This window comes from Pelmatolapia mariae, linkage group LG16_19 (assembly GCF_036321145.2).
Source record: "Pelmatolapia mariae isolate MD_Pm_ZW linkage group LG16_19, Pm_UMD_F_2, whole genome shotgun sequence".
NCBI classification, from domain to species: Eukaryota; Metazoa; Chordata; class Actinopteri; order Cichliformes; family Cichlidae; genus Pelmatolapia; species Pelmatolapia mariae.
In genome coordinates this window covers 63744572-63757473 of record NC_086241.1, presented here as the reverse complement: position 1 = coordinate 63757473, position 12902 = coordinate 63744572, and the positions used below count along the sequence as shown (strand labels likewise).

General features: G+C 40.0%; 1 protein-coding gene across 1 annotated transcript; it reads right to left on the bottom strand.

Annotated features, from left to right (window-relative positions):
• Positions 1 to 1005: 1005 nt before the first annotated feature.
• On the bottom strand, positions 1006 to 11933 carry utp25 (UTP25 small subunit processor component). The gene is made up of 12 exons (XM_063498494.1): positions 11796 to 11933; positions 10774 to 10813; positions 9249 to 9444; positions 8939 to 9166; positions 8690 to 8778; positions 7555 to 7965; positions 7224 to 7440; positions 6940 to 7142; positions 5616 to 5798; positions 5351 to 5460; positions 4978 to 5223; positions 1006 to 1598 (listed from the first exon to the last, which is right to left on the bottom strand). The coding sequence occupies exons 1-12, from the start codon at positions 11894 to 11896 to the stop codon at positions 1343 to 1345; spliced, it is 2280 nt and encodes a 759-aa protein (XP_063354564.1). The 5' UTR covers positions 11897 to 11933; the 3' UTR covers positions 1006 to 1342.
• Positions 11934 to 12902: the final 969 nt, after the last annotated feature.

The window sequence follows — 12902 nt, the reverse complement described above, 5'->3', positions numbered from 1 at the left end:
GGCGGCTCATACAACCACCTGTTTTGCTTGGTATTCTCACATGTTTGTTGGGCTTTACGGATTGGCTGCTTCAGGGACGACAGGGATGCACAGCACCTAAGCAGCCCTGAGTCAGAAATATGTAAATCAGACCGCAAAGACTCTCTTGTACTCCTCCATTGGCCTTGAGATGTTATGTTACCCGCTAATAACATATTATCCCAACAGAGCACATCACGATGAGACTGCAAAATGGGAGGTAGAGCCTTCAGCTTTCAGTCTCCTCTAGACAAGGGCTGGTTTCACAAACATACTCTAGATCAACTTTTAGGGTAAGACTAGACTTCATTTTGTGCATTTGTTACTCTAATGGAAGTTAGACTGTTTTACAAAAAGACCAATTTAAAGCTCTAAAATAGTCTCCTTAACCCCAGGATAACTTAAGCCTAGGACTTATCAGTGACACCCACTTAGATCAGCTGCATTTAATAAAAAGAGGAGAAAAAAATGGCTCATAATCTATGGTTCACCAGTATTTTTACACATTTCTGCATGCATCATCTTTTGTGTTGTCTCTTTAATGTATTGTTTCAATTAATAGTGGCCTCTATATACTCCTCCAGCTCTCTCATTGTTTCCCTCATGCCCCAAACCTGATGTAATAGATTGTTACCCCTCCACTAGCCTTGCTTTGCTGGGGGTTTCTTGATGCTTAAAGACAGTTGTTATCTCCCCACCTTTGCTTGTTTAGTAGTCATAAAACTCAAACAAGGACAGTGTAGATTAAAACCTTAATGTCACCATGACAGTCATGGATATAAATATGGAGAGACTAAAACTCACAAACTCAACATGTAAATGTTGATGTTGAGGGTTCAAAGCTAGGAGAAGACTCCCATTTCAGACAGATCATTGAAGGTGAACACTATTTTTACAGGTTGTTTATTTAATTCCATTTTGCTCCTATTTTATGAGGATTAATCTGAACTATAAATCATGCAAAGCTACTCTAGCAGGTTTTTTTGGCTTGAAATTCTCATTAAATTACTGCATGATCACCTCATGAAAACTATTATGCAATTATTTTGGCACTTCATGGCTGTGTTAGGTGACATTTTGCTATGCATGAACTTTAATCAAGTAAAAGATAAGGAAAGTTTTTAATAATAAACATCCAACTCTTCTTATCAGTGACAACTTAATGATCTCTTTACAAATGAAAGGAATGTTTTATGGTCTCCTGCAACAACAAAGCCAATAAACATGTTTTCTGGTGCATTTGGAAACTTTCTTGATTATTAAGCATGGTAAACACCTATGCTCAATTTACTCCAGTGGTCCTTTTCATATTCATCCAGTGTCATCATACATTTTTGTCTTCCCCTCCAGTGACAAAGAGGTGAACAGCCTTGTTGGAGTTCAGCATCTGTCCTGCTCGCTGTGCTCCGGTGATGGCGGCCAGTTTGTGAGCGTCGTAGCGCGAGTAGAGTGCCGTGCAGGTCCAGCTGGCCTCCTCCCCCTGACTTGCTGTTGCCAGCATGTTACACACCTCGCTATAGAAGTGTGGGAAGGAGGGCAATCCGTAAAATATCAGGTTCTGGATCCCTTTGATTGTGTACCTAAAAGAAGCACGTCAGAGATCAGGCTCTTTTAAACCAAGGACAACATGGTCCATCATTTTCTCATGTTTTTTCCAGCTAAAAACCCTGGCTTTATACTTGGAGGAGCTAACTGTCATCCAGTCTGTAAGCTGGATTTCTGATGCTGATGCAAACCAAGCTATGGTAATACAAGGACCAAATTCCCTGCAATAATAGGCCAGTTCCCTTAAAGTCCACAAAACGCATGTAGACTGGTTGGATAAACTTCAACACACATTTGAATGCCCTTGAGAGGATACAGGCCTGGTCGGGTGATGAAAAAAAGCAGTGAAACAGTTTTACCTAGAAAGAAGCCAAACTGAGGGAAGCAACCTGAGTTAGACTAGTAAGATTTAGTAATAAAATTCTATTAAAATTAATAGTCAGCAGCTTGGATACCCAAGTTGGTGCTGATCTTTCAAAGATTTAAAAAACAAAAAACCTGACTAACTACAGACGAGCAATTGAAGTGTTGCTAAAGGCAACGTAAAGTGCATTAAAGTAGTCCAGGTGCTTTATAAAAGCATGACTAAGACATTCATTAAAAAAAAAAAAAAAGCTTAAGTAGATTTCACCTTGAATAAAAGGCTCAGCAGGTAAAATCTTGCTTCAAGAACAGAAATGATCTGCCCATCTAGTTTGACACTTTGGATTGTCACTGTAGGTTTAGCTGAAGGCCCAGGTCCAAGAGAGGAGTAGTACAGACACCACTTGATGTGAACAGAATGACCTCAGTTTACTTAAATGAAAAAAACTTTAAGGCCACCCATGCTTTTAAGTATTTAGAGCCACCAGCAGTGGTTTAAGGGAGCTGACATAGTTTCTTTTTATTGGCACATAAATTACGGTGTCATCTGCAATTAGTCCCATAGGGAAAAAATAAAGAGAGAAGAGAATTGGCCCAAGCATTAAACCTTGTGGGACTCCACATGCAAGAGTGGCTGAGGAAGAAGGTCGGTCACCAAGACGAGCCGAGAAGGTTCTCTGTGATAAATAGGACCTAAACCAGCCTTGATGCCCTAGTGTTCTACACGGGACATGAGACTGGTGTGGTTCACTGCGTCAGAAGCATCAGTAAGATTTAAAAGCACAATAATAGTGAAGTCATGCAAGTTTGTTAGTAAAAGATCATTTAGAATTCACAAAAACATGGATGATTTTCAGAACAGACTAGAAAACTTCCAAAATACTGTGAGTGCCTAAAAAGAAACTGCTGTTTTAAAAAGTACAGTTTTCTCTAAAACTTTAGGTATATGTGGCAGTTTTTAAATAAGTCTAAAATTAGAGAAAACCAAAGCATTAGGATTTGTGTTTTCATCGGCAGGAGTACCACAGCTTATTAACATCAGTCTGAACGGCCTATTTATTTTAAACAGTGGTCTGAACGATTGGTCCAATAGTCTTCCAGAGCTCTTTAAAACGGATCAAGGGGAGCACATTAATGGGACAAGAAACTGGCTAAAGCCGAGTGATTATTTTCTTTAAGCGAGAGGATAGAACTGATATAAACTGTCTTTTATTATCTCCTACAGCAGAGGATATACTAAACCAGTTTCTATAACAAGAAACATAATTACATGCACTGCTGATGCGATTTGACTTTTCAACAGCCTGTTTAACCCCCAGCTGAACTATCACGCTGAACGATCACACAGAACTATTACACTATCACGCTGGTGTAATAAAATCTTATCAAGTTGTTACCTTGAGAGCATAGATTTATATAAGCTTACTAAATGGAGGTCATGAGCTGTATTAATTGATCAAAGTGCATTTAAGGGTTTAATGTAACTTAATTTGCTTAGTAATAACTGTTGGAGTAGCTGCAACCTTTAATTTAAATAATTTTTATTTCCGATCGGCTGAGATAAGCCATGAATGCAAGGCTTTTTTTTTTTTTTTACGTTGCAGTAATTCTAAATAAGGAGGAAATTAGTTGGATAAATCTAGCAGAAAAAGGCCTTCGTGTTTTCTTTTGAAATATTTAGGAGTTATTTCATGATTAGGCATCTATGTGCTCTAAATTACAAAAAAAAGAAGAAGCATCAAAGCAACAACAAGATGAAAACACCTGACAGTACTACAATTCTTCTTCTGACTGCTCCCCTATGGGGTCACCACAGCAGATAATCTGGCTCCATTTCAGCCCAGCCCAAGAATCCTCTGTTACACCAAACCTCTGCATGTCCTCCTTCACTTTATTCACAGTTCTTCTCGAGGTCTTCCTCTTTGCCTCCTGCCTGGCTTCTCCATCCTTTGTCAAATATATCCTATATTTCCAAACAAGCTCAGCATTGGCTCTCTAACGTTGTTTTCAAACTGAGCTGTCCCCCAGATTTACTTATTTCCAATCTTGTCCAGGTCACTCCCAATGAAAATCCTACCATCTTCAGCTCAGCCTCCTGTCTTTTTGTCAGTACCACCAACTCACAAACCACACATCATAGCAGCTCTCACTACCATCTTGTAAAACTTCCCTTTCACTCTTTCTGCTATTCTTCTATCAGGTATTTAAAATCTGCCTGTTCACCTTTTCACCTGTCTCTCCCCTTATTCACACACACACACACATTCTGTCCTGTCATCTGCAAACATCACAATCTGCAGAGACTCATGCTTGACCCCGTCTGTCAACCTGTTCATCGCCACTGCAAACAACAGGGGGCTCAGAGATGATCCCTGATGCAATCCCACCCCCACATTCATGCCCTGTACCAGGCTCACATACTTCTCTGCCACTTGTGACTTCATCATACAGTACCACAGTTTCTCTCTTGGCAACTTGTCATATGCAGCTATCAGGTGAGTGCAATAAAATGGATTACATATCAGTTATCTGGTGATGTTAACTCTAAAGATTAGTGCCTTTAAAGCCTTCACAGCTGACAGAAGCCACGGTTAAAAGTTCTCTTACAGTTGAATCTCTAACGTTTAGTAAAGCCAAAAGAAAAGTGTTACAAACTGAACAGGCAATAAGAGACCAACTGGTAAAAGCTGGTACAGACTTCTTATTGAAACTCCCACAAAAGGGATGCTTTTTGGCTTTAGATTGTGACACTTTGAGTGGGTATAAAATTTATTTGGTTGCTGTTTGAAAAAAACAAACAAACAAACAAACAAACAAAAATCCAAACCAGATCTTAAATGTCTTTTTAAAGCCCTGAAAAACATACAGATTAAACAAAGCTAAATTTTGACCACCAACTTAGGAAATTCCCACCATATTTAACATACCAAAGTTATTGTACAAAATAAATCAGATGACTCAGAGGTGGTCAGGTGGGGTTTTTTTTTTCTTCAGATTTGTTTGATTTAATATGGAAAAGGCCCACATGACAGGGGATTACAAAGAACTGACCTCTTGTAGAAGTGAAAGCGCTCCGTGAAGAGCATGAACTGTTTCTCCCCCTTTTGGAAAAAGTGGCGTGCTCGGGACACCTCGGATTTGCTGGAGTACTCGCAGACGCTGGCAAAGTTCATCTCCTCTTTCTTCATGTAGTTACGCAGCCGAACGTAGTCGAAGTAAGACGGGATGTAGATCAGAGTGTGTGACATAACCGAATCCTTGTACTGTGGAAGCACTTTGTCTATAAAGAACTGAAACCTATACACAAAATCGGAGAAAACAACCAATCAGCTGCCAGGACCTATATGTTAGAATGCTGTGAGAGAAAAGAAACAGCACTAATGTCAGGAGAGAGTTTAGGGTGAAGGTACACGCTGGACTTTACCGAGCATCGTGGTCGATGAAGCTCGCGGAGGAAAACATCTGGAAGACATGAGGCAGCTGGACCAAGACCTGGCAGATGGAACCAGTTTTTGGTATGTTCTTTATGACAATCTGAGCCAAAAAACACAAAGAAAACAAAAAAATAACACCTTAGTTAAAATCAAATCAATATGAACCTGCAGATATTTCCGAGCCTTGTTCTAAAAAAGGGTTTACATCCACCTTCTCTCTCTCTCAGCAATAGTAAAGTGTGAAGTGTGGCCTACCTGTCCGCGGTAGTTGGCGCAGTGCTTGGTGAGAATGTTGTTGATCTGTGGATCCTGAATGGAGCTGAAAACCAGCGTCTGCCTGTAGTGTCGGGCCCAGTTGTTCAGATTCCACATCCTCACTCTGGAAAAGTCAACACCGTGGGAGTCCAGCGGCTGCAGGTTCATGTGCTTTATCACATGCTGGTGGCCATAAGGGGGAAAAACAAAAGGAAGGAAATAATAACATTGTGGGGGAAGGTGGAAGATAAAAGTTCAGAATTTTCCTGCTATTCATTTAAATCGGATCTGAAAACACACATTTAGAGGAAGGATTTCCCAGATTTTGTCGTTGTTGTTTCTCCTATTAAAAACAATGTAATGTGGATTTTTAAATGTGCTACATAAATGAATGATTATTATTGTTATTACATCCAGAGTACTTTGTAAGCAGCATCTGCTAATAGCTGATCCAACATAGTTTTAATGGTACCAACTTGTTAAAATGTTAAATACTAAGGACAGTCACCATGTTTAAATGCTCGACTAGTCATTAAATTAAAAGCTAAATGTTTTTCAACCGTTTCCAGAATTACTATGCTACTATGTGCCAGCCACTAATAAACAGAAGTAAAGGAAGAACACATTAAAAGCACTAAAATGAAAATCAGGGCTTGTATAAAGCTAACATGTCATAATTCTATAACAGTTATACATACTGATTTAAAGTGAGGGTGTAGGGGAAGTTATGCTTGAAGAACGGGTGAAAAGGTCTTAGTAAATACTAAATAACGTTGACGCCTATCCCTACATAAAGGCTTAAAAGAAAGCTTAACTCAGCTCATTAATTATTTTACAGGTTGGCATTCTCGTAATGGCTTTTGTTTCCTTTATAATCACTCAATTAGGTCTGTAAGCTGCTTTTTGTTTCCATCAAATCTGCAAAAAAACATAATGAACTTCCTCCATTATCACACTGAAGTTTAATTATTACACTGCGCGGGTAAGAAACAGGATAAGGAAAGATAATTTTCCAACAAAGATTAAAAAGTACATTTCATCACTCTGGATGGGATTTAAATTGCAGCAGTAATAGTGGGTTATTAAAGCCCTAATTATCACTGTCAGTGGTGCTCGTGCACTTTGGACTTTGATTGTGATAAATGAGTACAGCAGGTAGCAGTGAAAGCATGAGTGAAGTAAATCTGGTCAGAATGAGTCTTAAATGAAGCTTTCATCTCTTTCCTTACATTTAAAATGCAAACATGTTTGTTGCTTATGCCCAAAGTTGCTTCCTGGACAGCAGAGGGCGCTACGTTTTCCCCGCAGTAAATCCTATTCTTACCAGGACATGCTCCCAGTTCTGCATGAGGAAGACGTCTGCCTGATCCACCACTAGCAGCTCAATAGAGGACAAGAAATCAAAGTCTCTCTTGCGTTCTCCTTCTGCTCCCAGCACAGTGCGAAGGCCCAGAGGAGACGTGATGATGATGTCGGATGAGTAGAAGGGGGCATAGAGGCGCATGCTGCCCTTCAAAATGGAGACACCTGGAGAGGACAGAGCAGGAGAAGGTCAAAGAGACAAACTCGGGTTTTTAAAGAAGCTAGGGTTCTTTTTTCAGCGCGTACCTATCTTGAAGTGATCGTCCACGTTGCCTGTAAAGATAGCGTTATAGTCGTCCGGTCTCTGCAAATTGGGCGGCTTCTCATCCTCGTCCTCTCCAAATTCTTCCTTGAACTTCTTCTTGTTGCTCACCATCACTTTCTTGCCTTTAGTCTCCAGCAGGCTGATGAGCGTATGGACGATCTGCAGCGCGCTTCCCCGAAATGGAACGAGGATCAGGACCTGACAGATTCATCAGGGCGATGACAGCAGGTTAGCAGATACCCAGCAACACTAATATGTAATTAAAAAGAACAAGAACTAGAAGAAGAATAAATGAACATTTCTGTGGATTACTTTTGGCCTGGTGAGTCCTTGGTCTCGGAGTTCATCCTGTGGCTCGGCTCCAGCTTTAGTCCGACTCTTCTGCTCTTTCAACTGTGAGTTATGAGCCAGGACCCGAGAATTAGCCTTCAGTACATGGTTAAGCACATGGAGGCAGTATGCACTGCGCACATGTGGTCCCTGCTTGAGAGGGCATGTCTCCGGGTAGTACAGATCTTTATAGGAGCCCATTAGGGCCAGCAACTCCAGCTGGAGAGGGCTGATCTCTTCGGCCTGCCCTTTATGATTGAAAATCTGGTTCAGATCCTTCCAGTGTGTTTCCACAAGTTTATGGAAAACTGGGAGGTTTGTGTCTGTCTGGGGGCCGATAGGGCCAAACTTCTCCAGGGGATTGGTGCAAAGCAGAGCTCCCAGCTTTGGCCACTAAGAAAGAGAAAGGCAAAGACTGAAACTTAACGTTTTGTAATATGATAAGAGCGGCACTTCAATTTCAACTTTTATATTCCAATTCTTGGTAATACTTCTGGATATTTCTATATTAGAGTTATTTGTATTAGAGCTATTCTTTAATGTATTATTTGTAATATTTGTATTTTAACTTGTTTGTTAATGTTCTTATTGTCATGGAGCAACTGAGACCACACAATTTCCTCTGGGATTAATAAAACATTTCTGATTCAGATTTTATGACCTATCATGCTTTTACTTCTTTTATGTGATATATATACGCGTATACAATAATGGATGCCAATATTAAACATGCCCAGAACATGTGCAAGTTGCTCCTGTGAGCCAAAACCTCAGTTTTAGGCTTCATGTTTTACTTATGGCTCCGTATGATGTCACTGAGCACAAATACGCTTAACACAATCACCTCAGGCACACGGCTTGGGACTAAAAGCACATAAAGTCCACCCCTCCTTGCTAATCAAACCCTATGTTTGAGAGGTGGAACCAATCTGAAAAAAGTTGGGGGGGGCCTTAAAGGAGAAGGGGCTAACACGGCTTTTGTCAGACAGAGGATTAAAAATGAGGGGCTGCACCAAGGATCAGCAACATAAAGCTACTCTACGACTAAAAATATGCAGCTGTTGATGAGCATTAGAAGTCTCCTTTAATGAAGATGTATTTAATGAGACTGGTGTACCGTAATCTGAGTCTTTGATTTGCAGGCCGATGTTATCTTCTGCACGTCCTCTTCATCAAGCTCTGTGTCCAAATGCTGGACAAACATGTCTGTAAACAAAGAACAAAACTATAAGACACACCATACTCGTATCTAGAGCTGATAAAACAAATGTACAAGAAAACATTTAAAAATCTGTTTTTTAAGATACTAAATAATTCTACTAAAGAATTCAGGAGATCTTTTTCCCCCCTCCAACCCTTTAAGTACCTTTACTATCTTCATCCCGTGTTTCCTCCTGTTCTACTTTTCCCGTGAAGTTGGTCTCCAGACAGAACTGGGACTCATGCTCTTTGTCTACAAACTCATCTCCCGGCTCCTTCCTGTCATCCTCCCCATCTCCTGCTTCCATCAAAGCTTCCTCTCCATCTGCAGGTTCTCCTTCTCCCTTTTCATCTTCATCACCACCCTCACTTCCCTCCTCAGCGTCGCTCTCATCTGAGGTGGAAAAAACACAAACACATTCAGTGAAATCCAAAGTGGTTGTTGAAATAAAGAGCTCTGGAAACAAACAGCTCACCTTCACCAAGAACCTCCTCCTCTTCATCATCATCATCATCATCCGTGTTGTCCTCCTCTTCGCTCTGAGCTTCACCTCTTGGTTGGCTGAGAGTTGAAAGAAGTTTCTGATAGGCTGTTTTCTGCTCTGGTTCCTCCTCTTCTTCTTCTGGTTCCAGCTCATCGGGCTCTGACTCAGATTGTTCTGGACTTGACGGCTAAAAATTAAAAAAGGTAGCTCATGAATCCATTTATTATCGCTGTGTTGATGCTGTTCACGATTATTGCTGCTCACTGAATGTGGCATCGTCGCTTTGTGTATAATAGTGAATAATGAACCTAAATCTAACCTCAAAACTGGATCAAATGTGATGGTTTATGCAAGGATGGGGTGTCATAGATATTTAAAAAAAAGTATATTACAGATTAATTATTTTAAAAGTAACTATTTATTTACTCACTTTACTGTCTGAAGAAGGTAATTTGATACACGACATTACTTGTTCATTACTTCAGATGACCTGAGATGCTTGGAATGACAAATTAACAATGTAAACCTTAGGCTAAAGCAGCCACTCCCCAAGTCAATAGTGTGCGGCCCACTTAAAAAACAGAAAATCCCATGGGCCCCACCCAATCTTAAAACTTTACTCTAATCAAAATGCAACAGAAATATTGTATTTCCTTAAAAAATGTACTCAGAACCCATAAACCACACAGGCTTTTGGTTATACAGTCATATGTGAACACTAACGCAAGTGACCCACCTGCCACTGGGACACAAACTTTAATGCAAATGCAGTAAATTTAGGTCACAGTAATGTCACAAACTACCACCTCATACTACCAGTTTTATTTCCCTTTTTATATAAATAAATACATTTATACAAGTCTGTAACTGAACATACTAGTAAGTAATTTCAAACTGAATTTCTGTTATTACTCTGGCCCACTTACAGTTCCTTAGGCAGCCCACCAGGGGGGGCCTAGCCCACCCTTTGGGCATCACTACTAAAAAGCTTTGATTTTGTTCCGCAGTCATTCCTGTTACACTTCTTTGAAGACCGCCACCTGGAGCTCATGCACAGCTGATCACAAAAAACAGGCAGGCATGCAGCCGTCCACACGGACCCTCAGGCTTGCCGTGTTACGATAAAACTTACATCAGTCTAACCTGAGGGGACTCATCGATGTGGAAAGTATAATCGAGGCTTCATTGGGACACGCTCACACAAGACATTAAGTTCTAAAACAAGTCTGACAGCGACGTTGGTAAAAACGAGCCCAAACTGATAAAATAAGACATTTTTAAATTTCATGTATTAGAGGAGCCAAAACAATAAATACCACCTATTATTACATACTTTAAATAAAGCATTACAGTGCGATACAATGTAAAAAAGGAAAAAGAAAGGCACAAAATCAAACAGAAAAATTTTTCCAAACTGTATTTATAAAATCATATACAGGAAGTCGGGGAGGAAAAGTAGACTTTGACAAGCCATACACTTTTTACAGCACTAAACTGTTCAGGGCTTTCTACTCACCAGTTCCATTACTTGAGTTTTTTCAGGTCTTTCATTAACTCTGTAAAAAGAAAAAAAAAGAAAAAAGAGAGAGACAGAAAGAGAGAGAAAATTAAATGAAGCTGCTCAGACAACATATTTGTAAAAATATTGAAATTATTAGGACAAAGTAAAGCTTTGTACTAGTTTTACAACAATGATTAATAATCTGACACTTATTGTAACCAGTAAGTGCAGTTTATTATATATAGTTTAACGCATTGTTCTTTTGGCCTGCACCACTGCTTATGTAGATCAGAGATGGTACCAGTGGTGAGAGAGCTGACCCACCAAAGGATAGAATTCAACCCACTGGATGGCTTTCTGAATTACAGAGTCTGACAGCTCCCACTAGATGTGAGCTCCTCCTGCCGTCCTCATGGAGTCTTATTCTAACAGTTTAGGCAGAAAATAAACGAGGTCGTCATTTAGAGCTTTAGCGGTGCTCCACCAGTTTCTAATCACACAGAGCAGATATCAGTGCTGTGCCGGTGCTGATGCCTTTCTGTGGCTCTGTCCAGCTCTCCTTGTGTAACAGCCCATCTCCTGAGCTACCAGTAGAAAAAAGTACCACCAAATGCAAACCTATAGAACGATCAGCCAGGAGGTATTAGGAGCGACGTTGTGCTGTTGTTGCCTCTCCGGCGTACCTGCGTCACTTTCCCCAGGGCAGGAGAAACGGTTCTGACTGCAGTTAAAGAGTCCCCTTAAAATGCGCCACTCTTCTTCTACTGTTTCGGCATTACTAGGGGCTTAACTCACTGATAGTTTCTAATATTAAAAATCCATGTCATCAGGTAAACATCAGCACATTGCCCTCCTTAGAAAACGTAAACTTAAGATGTTTGCTACATTTCTGTTTGTACTTTACACCGAGATAATACGGGGAAAAAACTACAGTTACATTTAAAAAATTGGAAAGAAAACTAGAAATTAGCAGCCTTGCTAATATAAAGCAGCTTCTTCCTTTAAACCAGACCGGAAGTTGCTGTCGTGCTGCTTACACATCGTGAAAAGGATGCTCCTCTCCAAACTCCTTCAAGTGCTTCTTCTGTTTTTTGGATAAAGTAGTTAGAAACTGCTTATTCTGTTTTCTTTTGCCCATGTTGACACTCTGGTGCAGGAACACGTGTGAGGTCTGCTTCTTCCTCTTCTTGCTGTGAGCCAGCAGCGGGCGCTTCCTGCCATCTACAGGAGCGGGGTGGAATTACAGGCTGGCGGATCGACATTTAGAGGGAACTTTATGATCCGCATATTTTATTTGGCCACGAATTTGCCCGATCCCTGCATTAGGATCAACATTAGGAAATGCAATGAGTTGCATGAGAAGAATGGAGAAGAAATCAACTAGTACTTATTTTCCTTTGATCCTAGCGACACTTAAATTACTGGAAAGTTGTTTAGTACAATAAAAAAAGCAAAACAAAAAACAAAACCCTCACAAAGACCTGATTGATGAAAAACATGGTTAGGTATAAAAACAACCTGCCAGAGAGGCTTTCAGAAGCAAAGATGAGAATTTTGTTACCACTGATAGTTTAAAGACAAGCAGCTACATTCTCAGAAAAAAACAAACAAACAAACAAAAAAAAACTGCAGTTCCTGTTGTGGCCACTTGAGGCTGGCTCCAAAAGTCGGTGAATCGCCACAGATTCTAATTCTAAAATAATCAACTTTGTAATCGATATAAACATGATTACAGCCGAATACCAATAATAATAATAAAAAAAATAATCCTGGTCTCTGTGGATAGCTTCCCATCTTATTTAATAATAACATAACATAAAAAACTCACCAGACTTCAAATCAAATCAAAGTTTATTTCTATAGCACATTTTAAAAGATTAGTGTAGATCAGAGTGCTTCACAATAATACCGCAATGCGGGCAGAAACAAGAAACAAATAGTACAATTTCAATTAAAATGTACAATTACATGGTGTAGTGCAGGCCAAGTGAAAGTCAAACTAATTTGCTTCAAAAGCTAAGTTGAACAGGTGGATTTTTACAATTGAAACAATTGAATAGATTCCGATGTACGGATATCAACTAGGAGATTATTCCAGAGTCTAGATGCGTCAATAGCAAAGGCACGGTCACCTCTGGCTTTTA

Coding starts and splice junctions, on each gene's coding strand:
- utp25 (XM_063498494.1), bottom strand. CDS start 11,896: ATGGGCAAAAGAAAACAGAATAAGCAGTTTCTAACTACTTTATCCAAA. Junction 9,445..10,773: donor AAACTCAAGTAATGGAACTG/GTGAGTAGAAAG, acceptor TTTAATTTTTAG/CCGTCAAGTCCAGAACAATC. Junction 7,441..7,554: donor AAGGACTCACCAGGCCAAAA/GTAATCCACAGA, acceptor TGAATCTGTCAG/GTCCTGATCCTCGTTCCATT.